Raw genomic sequence first — 25,952 nt, 5'->3', positions numbered from 1 at the left:
AACAAGACAAGAAAAAACTCCACACGTTAAATTTCAGTGAGCTTTATTTCTTTAGAACAAAACTTGACCCAATAATATCCAAGACATTGAACTGGTTTGTAAAATGTGCTTCACTGAAAACTGCCAATTGTACGAATTTTAAATTAAAATAAAATGATGAACTCAAGCTTTTAATTTACGTAAATTCGGAGATCTTTCCGTTATTTTTTGATTCTCCGCTCAAACACTTGATAACAGAAAACTTAAGGGCAACTCTTGAAATCTTGTTAGACCCGTTACCAAACCTGGGATTATCCGATCACCATTTAAAGTGCCTTTAGGCCCCTCCCACTTTACCCCCTTTAACTGTTGCAGGTTCCCAACGCCGGGCTGCATGATGCAGCTCGAGGTTGGGAACCTGCAACAGGGCAGCAAACAGCCAGATTGTACCACCCGGTAAATTTATTCATTAAAAAAAAAAAGACGGCCTTAAAGAATGAGACAATTTCTAGAAATATGCAATTAGATACCCGATCTGGGGCAAGATGCTCTTGTCTCAGTCTTTATGGCTAAAAGAGTGGCAGCAACCCTGCAGAAAAGAAAAATAATAAAAATAAAAGGCCCCACCCACTTTATTGGAGGTAAAAGTCACTGATGTTCAGGTTTCTGCAGGACGCTGCCAAAACAGACGGCTGCCATACGTCTGTAAAGTTAGACCCCCTTTACTTCAGTTGTGCTTCAGTCAATTTTACTTTTGTCTATCAACCCCCCCGCCAAAATAAAAGACCAAATCAGATGTAAGAAGTCACAACTCTGAGAAAAGGGACCTGAGCTTCGATCGGTGAGAACGGCTTCCACTTGAATCTTTGAGTCAAATTCTCACCAATTGGAGCCCGAAAGCATCTCGCCTGGAACAAAGGGGAGACCCGGTTGCTCTGAAGGCCCCGCCCACACTCGACGAGGGGGTTGAAGGGACTTTCAGGCCAACAAAGTCATTTTTTCAAAAACTTGTAAACCCAACGCCCCCCCCCCCCCCCCCCCCCCCCCCCCACACACACAGCTTAAAGCAACTAAAGGGCAAACAAAGCAGCAGACCGAGGGTTCAGAGTCCGCTTTCTGAAAGCTCGACCCGACCCGGTTCTCCAAAAAGGTTCTGCTCCAAGGTGCTCCATCACCCTAGGTGATGAGTATCAAAGAGGCCCAGTCACAGAGGCAGGCTGAGCCCCCCCCCTCCCCTTCAAGTGCAACCCAACACGGGCCGGTTGTGCAGCAGCCAATCAATTCCTGCTACATTTATGGATCCATTTGATGCCAACATTCAGTAAAAGGAGGGGGCGGGGCAAAAGCAGCGTCTGAGATGTCAGGAATAGTAGCTGTGCTTACAGATGGCATAAATCTACAACCCCCCCACCCACCCACCCCACAAAAAACAACAACCAGCCGCCAATGAAGCTGCACTGCAGCAAGTACTTCCACACCTACGCCGAGGAATCACTTCCGCGCCGACCGGAAGGTTTTGAACAGAAAGCCGTCGCTCTGAGCTTGTTAACACTGGCAGCGATGGTGGGAGGGGGCAAAAGAGGGGGCTTTAAACACGAAGTGCATCATGGGAGGATTGCACGCGCCGTCCAATCAGAAGAGGCTTAAAGAACTGAGCTCTCCGGAAACATTTCATGAGCCTCGCCGTGCAAATGCTGGACTTCTCTCTTTTTTTTTTTTAAACTATAAATAAATTCACAGTCCGGAACGGCAGAGCCAACAGGGCGGCGCCGGCGGGTCGGGCCTCCAGTGCTAACAAGAGAGGAGAGGCGGCGGCTTCTCAGTCCGTCGGCCGGCCTTTGTACGCACATTTAAAACAATATTAAAATGAAGGTATGTACACAAAGATAAGGGGGGAGGTTTCCCACCACCGCCAGATGTGGGGGGAGGAACAGGACGATGGGGGGGGGGGGGGGACAAAGGGCTCTCTTCAGATGAACTCCACTGAATGTCTGGTGACTCTCTGCCGCTCTTTTTTTTTTAGTGTTCTGGTGCTGAAGACTGGGGAAAGGGGCGGGTCTCTGCGGCGCCGGCGAAGGATGCGTCCTGGGGGTCGGGGGGGGGGGGGGGGGGGTCAGATCCAACATTTCTGTCCACAGGAAAAAAAAAATTCCAAATAGTCCTGGGATCAGCCAGACCACAACTCTGCTCAGCCAGTGAGAAGCAGCTTCCTCCAAAGAAATCCTATTAGCAAACCCCCAAAGAAAAGAGAACAGAAAGAGATTTCACCTTTTTGGTTCAAATCCGTGACAGGTGAGGGTGAGTGTGGTTCCACGCCGGCTGATGAAGGGTTATTACTTCAGAACTAATGAACTGCTTGTTAAGGCACTTGATAGAAGTTTGTTCAAACTCCAGAGTGGAGAATGGAGGTCGTTCCTCAGGTCTGGACTTCCATCTGAGCCCCCCAGCATTGTCCACCTGGTCCCGTGCCCCCTTCCCCCCCCAGCGCTCATGTCTTCAGTTGAGTGGTGCAGCGCACGGCCTTCAAAGGCAGGCGAGTTCATCCAAAAAACAGAGCGGGGAAAAAAAAAGAAAAGGAAAAAAAGGCGTCCAAACACTTCTGTTATGGCGGCATCGAAAAGGAAGACAAAAACTGTACAGAAAAAGGCAGGCGGGGGGGGGGGGGGGGGGGGGGGGTTGATAAAAAACAAAAACCAATCCAGAGATGGTGTGGGTGGAGGAGGGACAGGAGGAGGGGGGGTGGACTTATCTGTTGAGAACAAAAACAGAAACAAAGTTGGGATTCAGTTCTTTTCATTAAGACCGTGTCACACAGCCGCTCCGTACATGTTGTGCATATTACACGGATGGAAATGAGTCATACATGAATATATGTGGCATAAAGTGAGAAAGATTGTGGTCTTTACGTGTAATTTTTTACAGATTTATAACAAATGAGCCACGTTAACACCACCACAATTGAACCACGCAAAGAACGCGCAAATCAACACAGACCCTGGACTGTGCGCCATTATTGCGATGCTTATGTGCAATTCATTAGTGTTCTGTGCGTCATGTGCGCTGTATACGTAATATAAAAGTTATACATTGGAGGTACATGCGTGAAATGTCTGTTGGACATATGTGGAACGGTCTTGGAGAGCCACAAATTTGTACACATCTTGGAAAAATCGTAGATTTACGTGATTGCATGTAAACCATGTAAAATATGCATAAACTGCGTAAAACTTGGAAAATCTCAAAAACGAATTTGCGTTAAGACTTGTCGGCCAGAACCCTCGGAGGACACCTGCACACAATTACAACTATCACTCATCACGACAGATTACATACGTGGACAATGTGAAAACGTACAAAGCCGCGGTGCGACGCGACCTTCAGGCTGTAGGGATGTTCAGAAGAAGCAGCTTCTACCAAACATCTCATCGGGTGGACAAACAAAATCAAGTTTCACTCACTAACTGGATCTGAGACTGGACCCAGCGAGTGTGACGTCAATAGAAAAGGCAAACCACACCCCTACCACTTGAAAACGCGTGGCACGTAATTTCTCAAACGCTCCCACTGTTGGATGTGTGGGACCTCAAAACCTCTGAGGCATCTGATTGGCCAGTTAGTAATAAATAAATGAATTACAACTAGCAAGAACATCTTGAAGATAAAGCTAGAATATTTTTTTCCTGACAAATGCAACAGATTTTCTCTAGGATTTTGGCTTCTTGGAACCATAGGGTACTTCCTGTTTGGAACGCCAAGGGGAGGAGTCACACAGTCCAGTTCTCATGTACACAGTCAGTGCTTCTACTCAATGGTCATGTGACCTGCGGCAGACTGCATGTCTGCTGCAGAGAAGATTGACATGAAGGTTCTAGAAATATGTCGGAACTAAACAACTGCAGGTGAACATCTCCATTATGAAGACACACAGGAAAAGTCAGGATCAACCTTTCGACTGATGGTTCCACTTGATTTAATGACAAAAATGCTGAGCCCGAAAAACCAAAGCAAAATGAAGAACCCAAAAACATCCTAGTATTTATAAACAGCAAATTGTTCATTTAAAAGATGGTTGAACACTGAAGCTCTTTAACCTGCCTTGTGCCATCTCCCACTCCCGACGTTAACGTGTCTTGGAGGAACTTTAACGTTGGGAGTGGGGTCATCTGGACCCCACAAGAAGACAATGTGATCTTCACTGGTGTCCATGGATTACATGAAATCCTCTCCACCTTTATCATGGTAGGGATAAAACGTCAAAGGGTGGGGGTCATGTGGACCCCACAAGATAGCACAAGGGTGATGAACAACATGTGTGACTGACTAAAAACCTTAAAATCCACACGTTCTCACACAGAACTTATTACAGAATAAAACTGGCACTAGAATTTTTTGTGTAAATGTGAAAAAAAGAAAAAAAACGCTAAGGTTTTAACTTTTTCTATAACTTTTTAATTACATGTCAAGTTAATCTGACACCTGAGGACCAGCTGACTGCTTTTTAAACCGTTTAACAGATTAGACAAGCATCTGAAACTGTCTTTCCAAGTTTGACCCTTCATCTAACAAAACAGGAACATGTTGGGCTTGTAGATAGGAAACAGAATCCCGTCAAACCAAAGGTTTCCTTAGCAACCGCACTTATCTGATGAGTCAGCATCTTCAGACAGGACAGTGAGGTGCCCTCTGGGTACTCACTGGCTCATGGCTTTACTTCTTCACCGCCCTCGCTGTGGTACTCTGCCACGTATAAGCTCTTGTCGATGATGCCAGGGATGGGCTTGATCTCTGTTCCCAGCTGCTCCTCGATGCCTTTCAGGTTGAAGCGATCATCGTACGTGATCAGGTTGATGGCTAAACCCAGGTGTCCGAAGCGTCCTGGAATCAAGGGGGTGATATTTTTTAAAACATTTCTTTTAACAAAGGTTTTTTTTAATCCAACTATTAACGCAGCTTTTTACCTGATCTACCGATGCGATGAAGGTACGTTTCTCCCAGCTTGGGGAAATCAAAGTTGATCACAACATTCACAGCTTGAATGTCAATTCCTCTGGTAAAGAGGTCTGGAGGAGAATAAAAAACAGTTACTTATGCGTGTGCGTTAATGCAGAGTTGGAGATTGGTCAAAGTAAGATGAAAAGAGCGTGAATATGTGGACGAATAGATGAGGTCATTCAACTGGAGATGGTCCAATTTTTTCCAATTAGTTGAAAACAAAGACAAAAATATTATATAAGTGCAAGTTATGTCCTGATATGAACAGCTTTCCACTGCCCTAATGTCAATGAGCAACATGTCTAGACACCATGTAGGCTACAATTTTTCAATTAATGAGGTGGTGCTGACAAACCTGATTGACCTTGTGTAGCCTTGTGTTTATTTAGCTTTATCCCCTTGAGAATTTGTATGCAATAGGAAAACAGTAATGAGTAGTTGAGTACTTTTTAAATTGGGGAACAAGAAAAGTACTTTACCATTTCATTCAGTAAATAAAGTACAGTAATCAATTATTCTTTGAAAGTAATTGACCCAACACTAACCCTCGTTTACTGGTTTGTACATTTAATTCACATTTGATTATTTTGCATGAAATCTGGAAAACTTCACCTGCTCTGTTCAGTTCTCCAGTATTTATCCCAGAGTCACACTGGTTGAAGTTTTGGCTAAAATTGTCCGAGATCAATTTCATGTCAGTGAAGTTTAAAATAAACTCATTGACTATGAATCATATTTAAAACAAATTAGGATTTGAATTGTTAAAATGAATCGTTACTCTAATGCAGTTATTAAATCACGAATAAAAACTTAGATCGGGCTTTGCGGACAAATGTTTAGATTATTGTACTAATGAACTTTATAAATTCAGGAAATGCACATTTTAAAAAAAAAAAACAATTTCAGCTTAATCTTCACTTGCAATCTTCCTCTTGAACAATCTCTGCATTGTTGTCTTAATGGCTTAATACACATTTCACCTTTATCCTTGCATTGGGTTTAATCTTGTTCAGAAAACTAAGAATCACTTGTTTTTCTTGGCTCATTGCAAACTAAACTTCCAATTTGCACCCAAACATGCCTACTTGACTAAATGAATCACTGAGTCACGCCCTTCAGTGTCACCAACAAATCAAGCGTACCCTGGTTGTGACATGCGCATGGCCCGGTGTTTAAGGAAGTGAGAGAATTGCGGATAACGTGAGGGGAGAAAGGGACATGGATCACATTCTGCGGTGAGGAAAAGACAATAAAATCCAGAGATGCTGCCTGGTTCACAGTTTTAGTACAGTTTTATGAGTTTTAAAGCAGAGAATACCAAATACACCGCCGTGCGTACCTCAGTCAGACCGTATCTGCCTTATGCAGAGTCGACGGATTCACACGACCACATTCAGTGTTCAGTCAACGTTCTGATGGAGTAAGGGGTACGGGGACACCATTTAAGTTATTGGCGCCACAATTTTCTAGCAGCAGAGTGTTAACTAATGAACAGCAAACTAACTGCCAAAAAAAATATAAGTGCATCAATTTATCAGGAACTCCGCTTCAGTACAGTTAATGTGAAAACCGGCTGGAGTCAAAAAACTAACCGGACAAACTAATAATGGCCATTTGTTCTCAGCTCAAATTTGTTAAGACGACTACAAAGGTCCCCTACTTTTGTTTTTTCCTCTACAGACTACGGCGGGACAGCAAGTCAAACTAGATCAGATGGAAGCACCGCTGAAAGCAGCTCCTGCAGTGGATGGTGAACTTCACCGTCCTGACAGAACCACAGAAGGATGTCATGAACCCAGACATGGAGATGTGATTACTGATGCTCGTGTAGAGACAAGAGACCAAACCAAACTCTCATCTACTTCTATACTGTAAATATGAGACTGAAATAAAGGTTAGATGCACATTCACGCATCTTTATGGAAACACCTTGACAAGAGTCTTCGAGTGAATTCCATTTGTAGTTTAGGAGAAACATTTAAGAAATGAAAGAAGGAATGAAGTCTGGTTTGCTGTATGTCAAGCGTTTTCTAATTCCTGCTGATTTTCTTTATTCTAAATTCAAAGTAAAGGCTAAAAGAAACAAACCAGACGAAATGAGAAAAGCGACAACTATATCTGCACTGAACTCTGGGTAATAAGTAAATCTTTGAAATCATTTTGTTTTTGGCAAGAAGTTGCTGCCTTGTAAAAGCACAGCAGCCTGAGCTTTTTCATCCATTCCCTTAAAAACGAATCAGTTCAACTTCCAACAACTGCCCCACAGTTTATTAGTTTGACCTCAATGATTAAAAGCCCTTTTAAAGTTGATTTGACACCCAGGTCATTCAAAGACATCACTGCTCACTTCTGAAAAAACCAGAACTCATAGCTCTGCCATCATCAGGATACCAGATTATCAAATCACACAAAAATGTAAACGTCTGTTCTCAGGAGATGCAGCCAAACGCAGCCTGGGCGAGCGAGGAGGCACAGCCTCACTCACCAGTGCAGACGAGGTTCCGGCACAGTCCGTTTCTGAAGTCGTGGAAAACCCGATTACGGTGCTCCTGGAGAGAAGAACGTCCATTCAGATCCAGGAAGGTCAAGCAAAGTCCCTCCACTCAACTTAAACTCATTTAATGCTTCAGCTAAACAATCACGTCTCTGCAGGACACAGAAAGCTTCACACTAAAGAACAGACAGATGTTCCTCTGAGCAACACCTTTTCATTCACTGGTTTTCTCATACGGGTTGCAGGTGCTGACCTGTCTCATCTTGGCGTGTATGTAGAAACATGAGTAACCAAGTTGGGAGATCTTCTTGGCGAGGAGCTCGACTCTCTGAGAGGAGTTGCAGAAGATTATAGACTGGTTGATCTGGAGCTGGAAGGACAGAGGACATGTAAATCCCAGCAGCTGCTTTTGGAAAGTCTCCAAAGTCAAACCATGTCAGTTTGCTTCTTTAAAGTCCCACTCTGATCATCTTTTAATCCATTCTCCAAGCCAGTGTTTTTCAACCGGTGTGCCGTGGGAGATGAGCCTTTCATTGATCTAAAAACATTTCCATCTGCAGGATATCAGCTCTGTGTTCATCCAAACAGGCAAAACATTGAGTAGTTAGGAATATGAAAGATCATAAGACTCTTCTTTGGGTTTGATTCTATTAACATTTCAATAAGAATGACGGTACCGTGATTTAGCCGTAGCGTCAGCTGTTTTTGGAAAAGTCCCACCCCTTTAACTGTCTCCACCAATCATTCTTGGAGGCTTAATCACATGTCAGTCTGACCAATCAGAAGTGGTTCAAGTCTTCACTTCCTTGTTACGATTCTGCTCATAAAGTCGCTCAGTTCCAACAAAAATAGCAGCTAAAGCTCGTCTTTAGCGGTTTAGCTTTCCACAGAATCGGGTATCAGACCGTGAACAAAACAATGAAGCTCAGAGACGCTAGTCTGTCTGCGTTTGGTGGCTGTTTGGACTACATCTCCCATGATGCATTGGGTTAACGCCACACTGGGGGCACAATGAGTTTTCCTTGTTAAACTATTGAAACCACAACGAAGACTGTTTTTAAATCCAACTTAACTTTTATTACATCTTTTAGAAAAAAAAACAGCTGCAGCTTCCAGCTTTTTCTGCCACAATTATCACAAAAACATGTGAGATTGTGGAGGGACTGTAGATCAAATACAGACTATGAGTTTCTCCTTTTTTTTTAATTTTTGGATGCTGTTGTGCTGCGGGATTTTTGTCAAGGTTAAAGTGTGCCGTGGCTCAAAAAAGGTTGAAAAACACTGGTCTAAGCGTTCCCATTGAGGATTATCGTTTTTAGCCACAAAAAAGCAGAGCAGCAGTAGTTCATTAAAAATGTGCCTCAGTAGTGGGTGGGACTGTTTGCGAAGCAACCCCACCCACCCTCGCCACTGTAGAGCAGAAAGCTACTGAACGGTCCAGCGCAGTTCCTTCATAAAAAGCTCTTTTTCAAACTATTTGAATAAAGAAATACTCAAAAGCAATTTTAAGCTTAATTTTCTCACTCTACGTCCATCAGAAAAAGCCACACAAACATGTTTTTCAGGTGAGAGGGTTAAGTTTAAGCTTCAGGTGTGCAGCTGTCTTTTGACCAGACGAGCAGAACAGACAGGACCTACCCTGGAGAACAGCGTGTTAAGGCAATGGACCTTTTGCCTTTCGGTTACGTAAGCATAATACTGAGTCACGCCCTTCAGTGTCAGCTCCTCCATTAGATTGATCTCATAGGGTTTCTGCAAATGTGAATTCTGGAAACATGAAGCAGAGGTTACAGATCCATCCAACAGAAGTCAGGAAAGGAAAGTATTTCAAAACCAACGAGTTCTGTGTTTTTTAAATGACTGTACCATAAACTTCTGCACACTGAGAGGAAAGGTTGCTGAATACAGCAGGATTTGCCTCTGTTTGGGCAGGAAGCCCAGGATCTCCTCCATCATTACCACAAAGTCCTGAGACAGGAGTTTGTCTGCCTGTGAGGAGGAAAAATAAAAATAAAAAAGTCAATGCACCGTTTTATCAGAAGAAAAAACAAAAAAACAAATACGACTCACTTCGTCCAGAACAATCATCTGCACTTGATTGACTTTGGCCACGCCTTTTTTGATGAGATCTAAAATCCTACCAGGGGTGGCGATAACCACATGTACTGCAAAACAACAAGATAAACTTTAGTCACTGACTAAAATAACCATGCTCTTAATTCAGTATAAGTGGAATCTGTGATTAGAAAGACTTTATTTTAGCATCTAGACAATTCATGTTTTGTGTGTAGATATTTTGACTCTCCAAAAAAAGAAAAAGAAAATCTTGTATTACAAACTCATAGGTAAACAAAAATAATGAGCTACGCCAGAGCAGAGTTTAGATGAAAGTTTGTTTAGAGAATTGGGTGTTTAAACATCTGTATTTGTGCGAAAACACCAGAAACATCCTGATTTGCGTGATCGACCATGCAGGACTTGGGTTGTGCTGAGTGCCGTTTACCCGTCTCGTCGAGTCTCATGATGTCATCACGCAGGTTGGTTCCGCCTGTTGTCGCCATCACCTTCACTCCGCCCATGTGTTTGCTGACCTGGATGCATATTTGGCTCACCTGCAGCGCCAGCTCTCTGGTGGGCACGATTCCCAAAGCTGGAAAAGCAGGAAAGCTCAAACTACAGAGGAAAACTGACCATTTTCCTCAAAAAAAGAAAAATCTTCCACACGATGGAAATTCAACGACAAACCACAGGTTTTGGTCGACAAAGGAAGCTGATGCTAAATGATGCCGTGAAGTTTCTCCCTTCACAGTTTCAAATTATACCGTCTGCAGATTGTTTTGTAGACTCAAAACTCTTGAAAGCTAAACAGTTTTGTTTCTTCAGTCAATCAACTTAATTCTGTTTAAATTAAGTCAGTAGCTCTACAGTAGTTTTAAAGAAAGAAATCTGGCTTTAAGGAGATTCTTTTTCTTCCTCTGTCTGCTCTCATTTGCAGTGAAAGGTTTTCCTCTTACCTTGTATACAGTCTCTCTTTAGATCAATGCGTTCAAGTAAGGGAATGAGGTAGGCTCCACTCTTCCCTGTGCCGTTTTTGGCCCTGGCCAAGATATCCCTCCCCGACAGTGCAATGGGAATGCTCTCCTCCTGCACACAAAGTGTTGAGCACTTATGAAGGTCCCCATCCTCAGACCACACTGGAGTTTGAACATTCAACATTCAGTAATTAAGCAGAAAGTGAATCGTTTCTTCAAAAAGTTTACTTATTTCTCAGTCATGAATGCTAAAATTATTTTGCATCTTTTCCTCACAAAAGCTTAAAAATCCTTTTGTGATCATTTATAACAAGTCCCTACATTCAGGTCACATCCCAGCATCAATCTGAGGGTCAAAGGGTACCAAGAACAGATAACATGCATCATCCGCCTCTTTTTTTTTTTTTTTTTTAAGTTTTAGACCCATGTTTTATTTTTGGAAAACTACCAGTTTCTCTCCACCACATCCGTCTTTCACCCTTGATTGTCAGGATGTTCATGTCACATGACTGAAGCAGTTTCTTCAACCATCATTAATGCTTTACACCGAAACCTCCAAGCTGGGAAAAATAAATATCTTGAGAAATTTTCATTGCTCAGAAAAAGATCCAGAGAAGGCAAGAAACCAGAAAGCAACATTTAACAGGAAAAAAACAAACTGGAGTTTTAAATTAATTTAAATTTATTGCAACAGGCTATTCTCGCGCAAGAAAAACACTTTGTGTGTGGAGATCAACTCTGTAATGTAAAATATAAATGAAATAATCTGCGAATCTGCAGCGAGACTGAAGGAGAACAGGAAGTTGAAGTTCAATTCAGTTCAATTTAGTTTTAATATTCCTCTCCCCCTTAGTATGATTTGTGTTATTATACATTTTATATTTATTTGAATGTTTTGTAATGGATGTAGCCTTTTTTTAATCAATTGGTATTTTAAATTATTTCAATTTCTCACTTAACTACAAAAACTATCAGGACACAGGTCCCATTAGGGCTGCACGATATGAGGAAAACTTGCGATGTGCGATATTAGTGATCAATATTGCGATAACGATAAATTTGCGGTAAATAAACAAATAGAAAAATAAACAAAAACATCATTCCCATTTCATTGCAACAGTTTAAAAATTATACTCCAAATGACCCTCATCGACATGGGGGACAAACGTCAGGGTGGCTAACCCTGGTCCTCAAGAGCCTCAACCCTGTCTGTTTTCCAATTCTCCCTAGACTGCTCGATAATGATAACCAAAATCAGGTGTGTTCAGTCAATCAGGATGTGAAATCACTTGAGTCAGCCAATGAACAGCAAGCTGGTTAAGGAGAGCTGGAAAACGGGCAGGGTTGAGGCTCTTCAGGACCAGGGTTAACATAATAGGCCTCCATCTGATTGGTCAACAATGGGAAGGTGTCCATCTGGTCAAACCATAAAGGGATTTATTTGATTCGTTAAATGCTTCAAGCTGCTAGAAGATTGTTTTAACACATTTTGGGTTTGCGATTTATTACGATATTCGCCGTCTTTTGCAATATGCATATTGCAGAGCTGGATATCGCGATAACGATAAATTTGCGGTATATTGTGCAGGCCTATGTCCCATAATGCATTGTTTTGTAGTCATAGGCCAGCTTTCAGTCAGTTCAGCACTAAATTTCCAGCTGCGTTCGGTTGGTTGGGGCCTTGCTCCCACCCCTTTCTCGTGATATTTTTGTGACGATTGACAGGTGATGTTGGAGCAAAAACAAAAATATGTCATACGCCAGGTGATCTGAACAGCGTTGCGTCTACCTGGGTGATCTCAAACACGCTTATTGTGCGTCTTGGCTGCACTTATTTGGTGTCACCAAGATGAATTTCCATCAGTTTTTGAGCCTCTTTCTGATCTCAGGTATCTCTAACGATTGTTCTGATATCCAGTGAACATCGCCCGTTCTTTTACAGTTAACCTTCTGTCAGTTTACCTTGTTGCATCTTCAAAAGTGCAGATTAAAATGTGACACTGAATTTGAAACAGCACATTGTAATTTCTGCAGCTATTATTAAAGTATTTATTCATAATACAGTGGAAATTAGTAGATTTGGTTAGACTATTGATTTAAGGTGTGCGCCCCTAAAATTTTCAGTTGGGGGCCACAGTGCTCTAGTGAAAAAGTTAGTCTGGAGCCCTGATAAGCAGGGCAACATCTAAAAAAAGCTCCATCCAATTGGTCAAATGCATTAAGGGATTTATTCAATTCATTAAATAGTTCAAGCTGCCTTAAGATTATTTTAGCACATTTGAGGTTTGCCATTTATTGTGATTTTGTATGACTTTTGCGATATGGATATTGCACAGCTTGAAATGGCGATAACGATAAATTTGCGGTTATTTGTGCAGGCCCATTATTGCAGAACCAGTGAAACCAGCACACGTCTTGAGAAAAGCAGCAACGCTACCAACACAGTGCTGCCCCTGAGCGAAGTCCCTTGCATGGCTAAAAATAGCTCAACTCCAAGTGCCAGGGCTCACTTTCTTTAGAGTCCAGGCAGAAGGATAGTCCCACAATTTACCAAGCCACTGTCAAGGTTACCTTTAAAGAAGAGATCCCACTGCAGGTGACTGGATATACAATAGCTCACTAAAAAGGAGCTTCTGCTGTTAGAAAGTTTACCTGAATTGGAGACGGCCTCTCCCAGCCCATTTCAAAGATTCCCATGAGCAGCTCTCTTTTTAGGCAGTAATCCTCAAACTCGTTGCCTTTAGTTGCAGTCACATCCTGTAATCACACATCAACATTCACTTTGAGGCCTATGACTAACAGACTTATTAAAAAGCCAGGCTGCATTTAAGGAAACGAACATCGAAAAGCCCATTTGCAACCAAAAGATTTTAAACACACCGAAGTTTTTATTCTCGTGTCCTTTGGAGGCAACTTCAAACTTTTCTTCCAGTCATCTCCAGGCCTAAAATAAATAAATACATACAATTAAAAAACAAAAACACAGGATTTTGTCAATCAAATACAAGACTTGTAGAAAAATTCAGAGGCTTATTTTGAAAGAACTTACTTTACAACAGCGTTTGTTGTAGGCGATGGCTGGGAATTACCATTGATTGTGCCCTTCATCTGATTCAGCTGCTGCGGACCTCCTCCTCCTCCTCCCGGAGCTCCGGCGGGCTTCACCGAGCCTCTTAGCTGTCCGTTCTGCGTGGACATGCCCAGAATCACGGGGTTCTCCGTCCTGGTGGTGCTCATGTTCACTTGGCCACAGAGTTCCGTTCCAATAAATGCTTTTTGTGAAAAGTCTCCAAATGAAGCGAACCCACTCCAGATGCAATAATAATCCCCCTGGCTTGCCTTGTTTCTTCTTGTTTTTTTTTAAACGAATTAGGAACAAAACGTGAATGTCAATAGTTTTTTCTGCGATAATGTCGCTTCGACATTAGAATAAAAAAAAGGTAAATTAAAAAAAAAATACGTTCGCCCTTGTAAGTCTTTGCAACGATGAAACTAAATGTGCACAGGGTTCATTCGTAAATGTTTTCGAAAACAGCGAACCAGGAAGGCTCGGCGAGCTTTCAGGAGTTGGCCGAGTGCTCAGTTAGCCATCTCGTTAGCCTAACAAGTGTCCTTTCTGAAGTCTTTTCAACCCTGAAACGAAAGATATAAAACAAATTAAAACCGACAAATATCACAAAAACGAACCACTTACGTAATTGTGATTGTGTCACGTGACAAATCTCACGTTTAGCTCTGAAACAGAACGCAGCAAGACCCCAAGTTAGCATACAACGGGGCTAATGCTAGCGGGCTTCAACTCAACTGGCGTTAAATAAAAATGACGTTAGAGGATAATGTTACTTAAGTAACTAAACTCCCCATCTGGTAAAGAAACGAGGAGTTAATATAAGCGATATGTATTTGTCCAAATCAACTATACAGATCACTTTTAAGTAGTGCTAATCATGCTAGCATAACAGGCAAAGCTAGTAGAGTCTTTAAAAAAAATCAACACTAACTTAAAAAAATAAAACTACATAATGTATATTATTATACATCTATTTAAAGCAAACCCTTAAATAAAACAGAGAAAAAATGCACGTAACTCAAACGAACCAATTCGGTCGAGTGGTTAAGCTAGCTAACGAGTTAATCATGAAACCGGCTAAGAGAAAAAAATCCTGACCTGACTAACAGCAAAGAAAGAAAAAAATCTAAAAATAAAAACGCTAAGGCCTTCAACGCGTTCTGTAAAAACACATTTACCTTAGATATCAGGGAGAGGAGGGGGGAAATAAAGCGTTTCAGTTTGCAGTGTTTGTATGTCGAAGTCAATATTGGCTGACTGCGAAGGAGCCCCACGGCCATTCAAGATGGCTTCCAAGCGTATTTGAGCCCGCCCCTCCCCTCTCTCCTTTGAATCAGCTGATTCCATTTCGAATCAACGACCCCCTCCCCTTTCCCCCGCTAACGGACGACTCCGAGCTGCAGGAAAAAGAAGGAAAATCAGAAGATTAAAGTTAACAAACCAATAAAAACAGCCATAAACTGATCAGAATAATATTTAAGATTCCTCATTGTGGGTAACCGTAACATCCAAATATTAAACTGACAAAAAGATGCTTTTACTTTGAAAGATTTTACTGAAAAGTTCAACCTTATGACTGGAAATACATTTCTTTACCAAATGTGTTCAAGCTGTAATTACCTTATGTGTAAATATTGACCTCATTGTATTAGATATTTGAGATAAAAAAAAAAACATTTTTATTTTGACAACTGACCACTAAATCATCACTTTTATAAAACGTCTTCTAAAAAACGGGCCACTGGAAAAAGCCTCTAGCCGTGACGTAGATGCTATAGCCACAAGTTCCCTGCTCAGCTCCATCCCGATACATCCACTTGCAGATGTATCTAGATCCATTTACGACTTCAATTTCCTTGTCTGAGCTGGCATCTGAATCAAAACTGTACAGCTGGATAGCTCCAGTTTTGCTCGCCATTTTTTTTGCACCACTAATGGTAGGTTTGGGTTGTGAGGGGCTGTAAACTAGTGGGAGTGAGTGTAAAGGAAGGGATGATGGGAAGTCAGGGAAGGCTTACTCCACGCCAACAGTCTTGCCCACAACTCAGAAGTGAATTTCTAATGAACTCCTGCTGCTCTGCAGAAACTATGGGAAGGGTTTAAAAATAGATAAAAAGATTATTGCAGTGGGACTATAATCAGATGTTTAAATTTTTTCTCAGAGTTCCAACTTTACTTTGTCTTGTCTAATTACTATTATTGGGTTGAGGATAATAAACTCCAGTCTCTTCACACTTCATGCCTTAATATCATCATTCAGTGCCCATTGGTTGACGTAAAGGTTTGTTTTTCTCCACCCTGTTGAAAAGGTCAGGGTATGTGATGTCAGAGCCAACCAGGATGGTTAACAACAGAGCTGGAAAGCCGGCTTCAGTTCAGTCCAACAAAAACAATGGATGGCATCGCCACACCACTAATACTTTATTTTTATAGTCATCAATTTAAACTATAATGATCACCTCTTTAGATGTTGCCTCAATGGCAGGAGTGTACTCCACCCTGTACAGTCACTGCACCTAACCCTGAGCAGGTAAAACAAGGAAATCTGTGTTTTTCTTTGGTGTTTTACGCATCTAGCACTTGGGCAAATAACACGAGAAGTTGCTTTTCACTGTAGTGGTCTCAGGAGTCAGTTGGTCTAGACCAAGTCCGCTTAATTTGTTCCGGATCGAGTCCTGAACCTTGCGTTTGGTTTTTATTTAGAGTGCTGTCAAGCAGCCTTTCCTGTTTCAAACAAATACTTGTAAACAAAACCACATGACTAAAGATTACTTTAGTCATTGGCCAGGAATTGCGAGGGTGGGGCAAAGATACCAGAGGCAGAAATGATGTAAGTCCTGTGGTTCAAACTTTATATTGCTGAGTACTTTTAAACGCATGTATCAACATCACGAACAACACTCTATACTTGCTACTTGTGTACCGTGAAGGTGTGCTGCAGGGCGGTTACTAAGTCGAAGACAGCTAAGAAGTTACACTGATGAGTGTTTTTGACATATAGACTATCGGAAAAGCAGTGAGAACCAATCTGTATCACGTTAAAAGTTGTTTCAATGAGCATGCATTCATCTGACCAAATTTCAACGACTTGCTGTGTCTTATCGTTGTGGTGTTAGGGAATTGGTTTTAGGAGAATTCTTGTTCATGAACTAAAAGGTAGCTTTTAGGATGACATCACAGCAGCATGTGTCACATAACAAGACACAGAAAAGCATGTAAGAAATGTTTTCAGCTGTGTAAAAAAATGTTCCAACAAGTAAGCAGTTAGATCCTATTTTTTGTCTGATAACATGACAATCGTGGCTTTACATTTGTCCCTGGCTGATTAGTTGCTTCTTTCCTACTTTGTTTACATCATGTCATGACAGACTGCGGTGGCCGTTTTTGTTCAGTTCTTCCGCTCTGAACATATTCAGACTGAGAAAAAACCAGAGCGAACCGGAGCTCAGTCCGATTGGAACTGAACCGAGACCACCGTCAAAGATGGATCAGAGAGCGGTTCCTGGTCCCGGACCAGGGTCTGTTTGGGTGTATTAAGACTGTAAATTTGTTCCGTATTGTTGGGGGAAATGAACTCTGGTACACTTTAAACAAACCAAATGTGTCAAGTCTGAAAACACACTCAGATTGGACCTTGGACCTGGTCTATTCTGCAGCAAGTTCAGTGGGAGGTGGACAAGAAGATGAAGAAAATTCCTATCTTGGGACTGCAGAAGTAGTGTAGTTATGTAAATCCTTTCTGTTCATGCTTCAGATCGATGTGTGTATGATTTATGGGGTAGTCTAAAATTAGCTGAAGGTATCAGTAAAGGTGGGACGCCCAATCTCAAGACCCGCAGTTCAAAAGCAGAAGCAGCTATGGTCCCTAAAGGGGTTTGTCTCCAGTTGTTTGTCTCACAAGTTTCACTTGTACAGTACCATTTTAACATTTTTTCTAAAATTTGTCAAATGTGGAAGAAAAAAGTATATATATATATATATATATATATACATATATGTGTCCCATCATGTGCCCCCCTTCAATACCATCTGCAGTAAAGTAAACAACATGTTAGCACCTGCTGACTTCAAATACTTGAGCAAACTTTGATCATCAAAGCACAGAAGGCTGCTTCCTCTTCCACGTTACTGGAACTTTACATTTCCGTCATTCGTTTCTGTGTTTTTGGAACAAACTCTCACGCTCCGCCATGGCTTCATGGCTCTTGTTTCTATACGTTAAATCAGACTCCGTTAGAACCGTCTCAACATACTTTCACAAACAGGCAAAGTCAGAAATGTGGATTTGTGTGGAACAACTCTCATTCAAGGCAGCTTAAAGTGCCTTACAGATAAAAACACAATCTTGATGACAGCATTATAAAGAACTAATGCTACCAAAAAAGATAATCAAAATCCATTTAAAGCAGAAAAGAAAATTCTAGAAACTTTCTGTTCCAAGTTTGTAGAATTGATAAGTTTGTTACACGTGATGCAAAACCCAAAAGAGTTTTTCCAAGTATCCATTTAATATGTATTTTTGTGTTTCTTAAGTTAGATGTTGAAGGTGCTCAAACTGGTACACACGTTTGGTCTAATTTCTACTGCGGTCTACTTTCTCGCCAACCAACCATTTTCTCTTCCCCAACTGGAGGCCCACTTCTGCTCTTTATCTCCAGCCAACCCCCAACATTTGGGGCAAAAGTATTTGCACCAAAGTGGTCCAATGTGTTCCCAACATCATCAGGTCAGAAATGACATCCCCTTCTTTCCAGTTCTGGAGCGGTCTAGCCAGTCTCTGAACCTCAATTCAGAGAAATGGTCTCCATCCATTTTCAGCCCACAGACGGGTTAAATGTTGGACAATATTTTCCGGGACCGGTCCGAACAGGGCCGAAGTTTGCGTTTAATATTTTTAAGCTTCCGCTTTCTGGAAAAACCTCATTTTTATATTCAGCTGCTACTACAAGAAATGTAGTTTCTTGTGGTGAAAACATTAGTCAATTGTTTTTTTTACGTGTGATGAAGATTCAATGAAACAAAGTTGAGGATTTATAGAAAATGTTTCTGATTTGTAAATAATTCATTAAAAGCAACATTGGAGGTTTTTTTTTTTTACAAAGAACACCATAAGAACACTGAGAACTCCATCCAGCCTCAGATCGTCTTTCAGGGCATAAAGATTTATCATATTTTGTTTTTCCATAAATCCTGATTCACTGTGTATTTTCAACACAGAGGAATATTTTCAGGGCTAAAATTCCCTATCAGAGACCTACCTATAATTCTTCTATGCTGTAGGACAATTGATAACTGTCCCTTTTACAAGTTTCCACAAATCAGCAACTTTATTTGATTTAATCTTCCTTCTCTTGCGGCTGGTTTGAACTTAGACTTTGTGATGAAGATGAAGAAGTCAAAGTGGATGCTAACAACCTGATGCTATCTTTAACTGCGACCGACTTTCAAGGTGTGATGGATAAATAAAGTGAAATTAAATGGCCCAACTGTAGTAAAACTACAGTTCTATATACAAAGATGAACATGAATTCACCCTGCAAATTTATAATCTGCATATGTGAAAAATTCAAAAGTCATTCGCCGCATTTTAGGCAGAGCAGCTTTTGGCACGCGAGAACAAATGTCTCATGTACCAGAGTCTTCCTCGACATACGGATTTGTATGTCGAGGAAGACTCCTGGTCTGTAAATAGCAGCGTTGTTTTTCTTTAAAGTCGAAGACCCTTATTTAGTTTCCACACTGGCTCTTTTCTTCCCAAAGAAACTTTCCAAATGCAATTTATTGTTTGTTTGTTTTTTAGCTTTTGAGCGTTGAGCTACTGACTTTGCCGCCCGAGCAGCTGCTAAAAGTCACAGGTGGATGTGGTGAACAGAATCTGGTAGTTTTCCAAAATAAAACTTCCTTCAGTATCAGAAAATAAACAAAACGCTATAAATGTTTGCGTCTGTCTGGGCGCGGTACCAAGTGGCCCCCAGACCGGTACCGGCCCTCGGCCCGGGGCTTGGGGACCACTGTCATGGAGAATCTGTGGGTTTTAAAGTTCGTGTTTTCCATTAACAGCACCATCATCACAGGTCTTGAGGAGATCTGCATGGAAGAATTGACCAAAATAACAGCTACAGTGAATGAATGCAAACCTGGTGAAAACATACAAGACCAACCAGAGTTACATAATAAATCATTGAGTTGAACTTTTTTTTAATTGAACAAATACTTACTTTCTTTACTATTATAAAAAAAATAAATTCTTTAAAAAGCAAACAATCTGATTTCCTTTTTCTGGATTCTTTTTTTTATTTTCTGTCTCTCAAAGCACCTTTGATGAAAGCTGCTGAAATTGACACACAACTCAGAGATGGTAAACATTAATGAGTCTGTGAGGTGAGCAGAGCAGATTGTGGTCAAAGGAGCTGCCAACATGAAAAATGTGCCAAAGATTACACAAATTACACTCTGGGTTTTATATGATTTTATCATTAAGGGGAACAAAAGGGAATATATCAGAACAAGATGGAACCACCTTGAAGCGGTGATCAATGTTCTCACACTTGTCTAAAGGATTTTAGCCCCAAATCATGTCCTTCAGTTTCCCTCAAAACGTCACAAGTTTCTGCAAAACTATTTGTCTGTGCTGGTCTTTATGAACAAAACAAGGAGAAGCGTGTCCTAAATGAACTGCAACACTGTCATATCATGTGATCTTATGGGTGGTGAGAGAGGAGGAAGTGTAAAAACTGCCTGCTAAGAAAATCTGAAAGTTTTTGTGACTTAGCTACACAAAAGTTGGGACACATGCTCTCTGGGCACAGACATTAAAAAAGAAAAAAACTGTGGTTGCTTTGGGCCCTCACCCTCTGGGGGACCACTGTTTTCAACCACAATGTCACATGACTTTCATTTACATATACTACAGAAATGAGCCGACGCTGAACCCAACTAACTCACTGAACACACTGAGGCCTGTAGAGTGCTGAAAGGCTGTAAGGGGACATACGGGACCTAAAGAATGCAATTGTAATTCCATCCTGCTTGCAGATTTCAACCTTTTATTTACTACTTATCTTAAATGTTGTTTTAGTTCCTGTTATAATTTAAATGTTATTAGTTTATTTTTTCGTGTTGCACTGGAAAGTAATTTCTGTATGTCAGTGTAAAAGCTGTGCAAACGACAATAAACTGATTCTGATTAAACCATGTCTTAAATGTAAAGTGAAAAAAGAAAAAAGTTTTGTGTTGAATCCTAAAATCCTTTTCCCAAAAGACCCACTCTGATCTTCTTTTATGCTGCAGTATTAAGTGGTCTTTTTAATCATGATTAGAAAACCTGTGTGGTTTCCCAAGATTAAGCCTGGTGTGAAAAAAGAGCAGCAGACATCCCTCTTATTAAAAAAGAAAGTCCATGTTTGTCAAAAGAAATGAGATGATAACAAGAGAAAGATGAAACAATATAAGAAAAACCTGAGCAGGCGGTGGAGGGATCCCCGCTGCCACCACTCTCCCGTCTGCCCGCCGGCCATCGGTGGCAGGGGGCGGCGGGCAGCAACGAGGACGCCGGGGCCAGTTTATTCCCAGGGCAGGGGCCCCTGGACCTGTCCAAGTGTACCCCGCTTTCGCCAAACAGAAGCCGGGACAGCACTCTGGCCTCGAAAGGGATATAGTGGGTTAAGAAAATAGACGGAAAATAACAAAATCAAGACAGCTAACCCGGAGCTAAAGTAGGCTAACTGGTGGCCGACCTTAGCGAGAGTTCAAAAGAAATAACCTTGAAAAAAAGAAAGTTGAGTATTTTGATCCTATACTGACTTTTTTTGAACCTTTTTTTCTGGACTGTTTTCCTTGAAACGATCCGCTGGGTTGCATGCTGCATTCTTTACACGATCAGCGGCTGACCCCAACAAAATGCGGGTGGAGATCTCTGTGTTATCATCTGTTTTATTTAAATTTTTAACAAAGTTATGATAACAGGATTATCTCCCCAGTATGGGACCAATAACCTTTTAATTAGTTCTATTTTATTTTAGTTAAATGAATAAACTTCAATACACATGGAAAGTCTGAACAATCTCTCTTTCCTGTGACCCCTTGACGTATTTTTGACAGTTTTTTAAGCAGGGAAATTTCGTACTAAATGACGTATTAAAATTAAATGTTGAATTCATTTTTTTTCTGCAAAGTTGTGGACAAAGTACTAACTTGTGCAGAACTGTGTCTTTTGCTTCTTCTTGATAGATTCCTCTGTAGAGAACGGCGCTCCCGCCTTTTTCCGCTTTGCATCTGGAATGTGGCGGTTTAGCCACGTCTCAGTGAAGATCAGGAGACGGCTCTCAGGAAAACAGAGCTGATTTTTTTTCCAGAGTGCCGTTCCTCCATCCGTTTTGTTGATGAGGGCCTTTCCATTTCCCATCGGGAGCCAAGGATCGGATGCTTTCAAACTCCTTCCTCCCTAAACCTTCGCTGCTTCCTTTAGCTTTAGCCCTCCGACTGGCTGCGCTACTTTATCTCCTGAGGCATCAAACTGCGGAATCCTCCTCCAATGTTTCTCCTCATCGTCAAGCACAGGTCCCTCTTTGAGTGTACAAGTAAACTAATGTTGTTTTGCATTATTTTACACGAAAATAGCAGACGTGCAGCCACTGATGCACAGGCCCACAGAGACTCGTTAGTTGCAAACCATTTAGAAGCTTTTTATTTAAATGACTGAATAAAGTACTGTTATAGCTGCAAAAACGCTGCAAAGTCTTTTTTAATGAAACCAAAAGCTTGTTGTAAACATAAACATGACAAATAAAAGTATCTATAAAATCTGCATCACATCAGCAGATGAATGAGGGTACGCACGGTGGAGCGAGGAGAATGGTTTGGGCTTGTTTTGCATCTTTAAAGTTTTCTTTAGGCAAATGTGAGGCCCTCTAGCCTCATACCGCTGCGTCGTACAAAACTAGATTTTTATGTGACAATGCTTAAAAAAAAATACGCAACCTACAGGTGAAGACGACAAAACAACTAGAAGCAGTGTTACTGTTTTTAAAGTACTACTAAATCTGTTACTATTAGTTTCTAAATCTTGGCAGGGCCATTCGCTGGACATGCTCTGCTGCTCTTGCATGAGGTCTGCAGAGGTGCTTTGAAGGTCTCATGCAACCGATCCTCCAGGAGGAAACCAAGCAAATATAGAGAAGAGGCAAAGAGGAAGAGCAGATGTACTTCACAGCAGTAGTGCGAGACAAACATTCAAATGTGCTCCATCACCCAGCATGGATATAATGGTGACCTACACATTTTCTGAGGTAAGACTCCATTAAAACTTCTCTTTTCTTAAAAAATAGAAAAACCTTTTTTTTTTTCTTGAAGTCTGTATAGGTTCATATGAACAAAAACAACATTTTGGGGCCTTTATCCTAAACTGCAGTTTTTAGCATTTACTGATAAATGTGTAAGCATCAATATTATGTTTGCAAGAGTTACGGGTGGAGCTAAAAGCATTTTAATATTAACTTTAGGTTTAAAGGCTAAAACTTTCTTTAAGTCATGCAAAAATCCCAGATTTTGTCTCACCAAGCAGCATAAAGGAGAAACCAATCTGTCGGATTGTTTAGTTTGTCAAACTTGTAAAAAAAAAAAGAATAAGATGTGTTGATGACTTTTAAACTTTTTTTGAAAATTAGTCATTTTAAGCTTTACAGGATGTTCAGTATCTCAGTTACTGGTTTGGTAAACTAAAAAATTGTTAAAATTACATTTTTTTAAAAATGACAAATTAGAATTTTGTACCAGGTTTGCCCCAAAAATAACCTCAAAGCGACGAACAGGAACTGAGAAGTATCTGGTGCATTCAGCGTTTCCTGTTGGCTCTGACCAATAGAAACAACCCAAGCCATGATTGAGCGTCATCTTAAATGTGCTTGAATTTCTTCATATTCCACACTGTCACTCCATGGTAAATGCAGTACACTTATTATTATTTTAGCTCCAGGGTTTCCCTGTGAGAATGTGCTCTGGCTTGGACTGTGCCGCAGTAATTGCCCTCACCGGGGCGGCTGGGGTCCAGCATTGTCCATTGGGACGGATTCCCAATATACAGTCTCCTTACAGCAGAGCCGAGACATACGTTTTTTAAAAATTAAGTCCTGCTGTCATGACTGTAATTATTTCAATTTCAATTTTAGATTTAAAGTTTGTTTTTAACTTCAAAGTGCTTTCAAGTTGCTCATAGCATGACTTTTTTTTAAATAAATTTTTTAAAATAAAGCTAGATTTTATGCTATGCTTATGCTCACACCAGACTCGGAAAACGCGGATTGAAGCCACCACTTTCAATGAAATGTATGTAAATGCGTTCATATGTGCTTCTTAGGCTTCTGAACTCAAACCTATTGCGTTGACGGGTCGCTATGAACCTTTTTTTGGTTTCACACACTAATAGTAGCTGTGCTGACCTACACTGGCGCCAACCAGGAACCACCAGAAGTACAGCGTCTTGCCAAAGGACACATTCCCAAACCTGCAGTCCTCTGATCGGAGGTCAAACTGCGTTACCTTGACCACCCCCATGATAATGTTCTTATTTTCTGTGCTTTGCAGACGGCATTCATGGGAGAGTACGACAACTTTACAGACCCATCCATGCCCTTCGACGCCATTTGCGACGATGAGGAGTTGGGCTTGCAGAGCTTTTACTCCATCGTCCAGCCTGTGCTCTACAGCATCATCTTCCTCCTTGGTTTGGCAGGAAATGGCCTGATGACCACTGTCCTGTTGAGGCGTCGGCGCCGCCTGCGCATCACAGAGATCTACCTGCTGCATCTCGCCGTCACTGACCTCCTGCTCCTGCTCACGTTTCCCTTTGAGATGATCGGCGTCGCCGTCGGCTGGGTTTTCGGAGACTTCCTCTGCATGACCAAGGGCGTGCTGGAGAACCTCAACCTGCTGTGCGGAAGCTTCCTCCTCGCCTGCATCGGGTTTGATCGCTACCTCGCCATTGTTCACGCCATCCCCAGCATGCAAAGTCGACGCCCAGGAAAAGTGCACCAAGTGTGCGCTGTGTTGTGGTTCATCTGCTTGCTCTTGTCGACCCCGAATGCCGTGTTTCTCTCTGTGGCGAAGCACAGAAACTCCTCGCTTGATTGTTACTACTACCGATACGACATTCATGCGCACAACTGGGTCCTGGCCAACAGAGTCCTGCATCACATCAGCTTCTTCTTCTCATTAGTGGTCATGAGCTACTGCTACACTGTTCTGGTGTTCACTTTGTGGAAAAGCCCTAAACGTGAAGCCAAGAAGAGCGCCGTTCGGCTGGCTTTGCTCGTCACGCTCGTCTTTTGCGTCTGCTGGCTCCCGTATAACGTGGCCCTGCTCATAAGAACCATGGTAGACCTAGACGTCTTGACCTACGACTCCTGCAGATTCCTGACCCTGCTGAACCAGACCGCCGCCGTGACCAAGAGCCTGGGCCTGTCCCACTGCTGCCTCAACCCCTTCCTTTATGCCTTCGTTGGGGCGCAGTTTCGCAGCGAGCTGGTGAACTTACTTAGTAAGATGGGCTGCGGCAGAGGCGGCGTAAGAGGTCAGGGTCACAGCCTTGCATCTATCTCTGAAAGAACAACCACCAACAGCACCACCTTCATCTATTAAGCTCCTGTGCTTTAAACCTTTATGGCCTTTTCGCAATCCAGAGACTGTCTCCAAGTATAGGAGATTTCAACTTCTAAAAATGAAAAAAATCACGGCATAAATAAAAGAAAAATGAATCAGTGTCATGATGTCCCATTTCAAAAACTCCCAATGGAAAACAAAGTTTTCACCTTAGACTGCAAAAAAACCCCAACATGTGATCTACATGTTAAAAAAATAAGTTGTCCACAGTGTACGTCGCATCAGACCTTCAAGAACGTTAGAAAAACAAAAGCCTGGATTTTCACACACTTATTCGGACAACGGTTAGAAGAAATCGAGATGCAACAAACACGCGCCTCAGACGAACGTTGCTAAAGCTTAGACGGAAAGCCTCTGGGAAACTACGTCTAACGATTAGGACAGGGCAATAAAATAACATTGTTGCCATGGTAAATTCTGGAAAAATGTTTGGCACATATGTTATTCTATCATATAAGGGCCCAAAACCGTCAATGGAGCAGCCGTTTTTCAACACAATGCAACTGGAAAGCCATTAAAAGTGTAGACTATTTTACTCATGGTGAGCCTACAGAGGGAGCCAACCGCAGACCCTTGATGTTTTTGGGCCTCATGGGTCATTACTGTTCACAGCTTTTGCTTTAAACTTGAAAATTGTGGCAGTTTTTAATTGTTGCTTGTACTACTGATTCAATAAAGACTTCATATCTTCATCTTTCAAGTGTTTCTCCATTTCTTTGTGAAAAAAACC

The 25,952-nt window shown here is 41.6% G+C and overlaps 2 protein-coding genes across 2 annotated transcripts; one reads left to right on the top strand and one right to left on the bottom strand.

Annotated features, from left to right (window-relative positions):
- Window positions 1-26: 26 nt before the first annotated feature.
- On the bottom strand, window positions 27-14,877 carry ddx6 (DEAD-box helicase 6). The gene is made up of 14 exons (XM_023961633.1): window positions 14,746-14,877; window positions 13,547-14,130; window positions 13,378-13,441; window positions 13,150-13,254; window positions 10,480-10,609; window positions 9,969-10,115; window positions 9,536-9,630; window positions 9,332-9,454; window positions 9,104-9,232; window positions 7,719-7,835; window positions 7,457-7,520; window positions 4,938-5,039; window positions 4,675-4,854; window positions 27-2,728 (listed from the first exon to the last, which is right to left on the bottom strand). Exons 2-13 carry the CDS (start codon window positions 13,732-13,734, stop codon window positions 4,679-4,681), a joined length of 1,440 nt encoding a protein of 479 aa, XP_023817401.1. The 5' UTR covers window positions 13,735-14,130; window positions 14,746-14,877; the 3' UTR covers window positions 27-2,728; window positions 4,675-4,678.
- Window positions 14,878-22,373: 7,496 nt separating this feature from the next.
- Window positions 22,374-25,922, top strand: cxcr5 (C-X-C motif chemokine receptor 5). Its single transcript, XM_004075509.4, has 2 exons — window positions 22,374-22,854; window positions 24,149-25,922. Exons 1-2 carry the CDS (start codon window positions 22,822-22,824, stop codon window positions 25,199-25,201), a joined length of 1,086 nt encoding a protein of 361 aa, XP_004075557.1. The 5' UTR covers window positions 22,374-22,821; the 3' UTR covers window positions 25,202-25,922.
- Window positions 25,923-25,952: the final 30 nt, after the last annotated feature.

The sequence above is a fragment of the Oryzias latipes genome, chromosome 13 (assembly GCF_002234675.1).
Source record: "Oryzias latipes chromosome 13, ASM223467v1".
Classification (NCBI taxonomy): Eukaryota; Metazoa; Chordata; class Actinopteri; order Beloniformes; family Adrianichthyidae; genus Oryzias; species Oryzias latipes.
Note: the sequence above shows the minus strand (reverse complement) of the source record. Positions and strands in the feature narration are given on the sequence as shown.

Excerpts from the sequence above, each read along its gene's own strand:
- ddx6 (XM_023961633.1), bottom strand. The coding sequence starts at position 13,734 with ATGAGCACCACCAGGACGGAGAACCCCGTGATTCTGGGCATGTCCACG. Across the intron at positions 10,610-13,149 it reads AGAGGCCGTCTCCAATTCAG|GAGGAGAGCATTCCCATTGC; the intron begins GTAAACTTTCTA and ends CTTTGTGTGCAG. Across the intron at positions 9,455-9,535 it reads AGATGATTGTTCTGGACGAA|GCAGACAAACTCCTGTCTCA; the intron begins GTGAGTCGTATT and ends TCCTCCTCACAG.
- cxcr5 (XM_004075509.4), top strand. The coding sequence starts at position 22,822 with ATGGATATAATGGTGACCTACACATTTTCTGAG. Across the intron at positions 22,855-24,148 it reads TGACCTACACATTTTCTGAG|ACGGCATTCATGGGAGAGTA; the intron begins GTAAGACTCCAT and ends TGTGCTTTGCAG.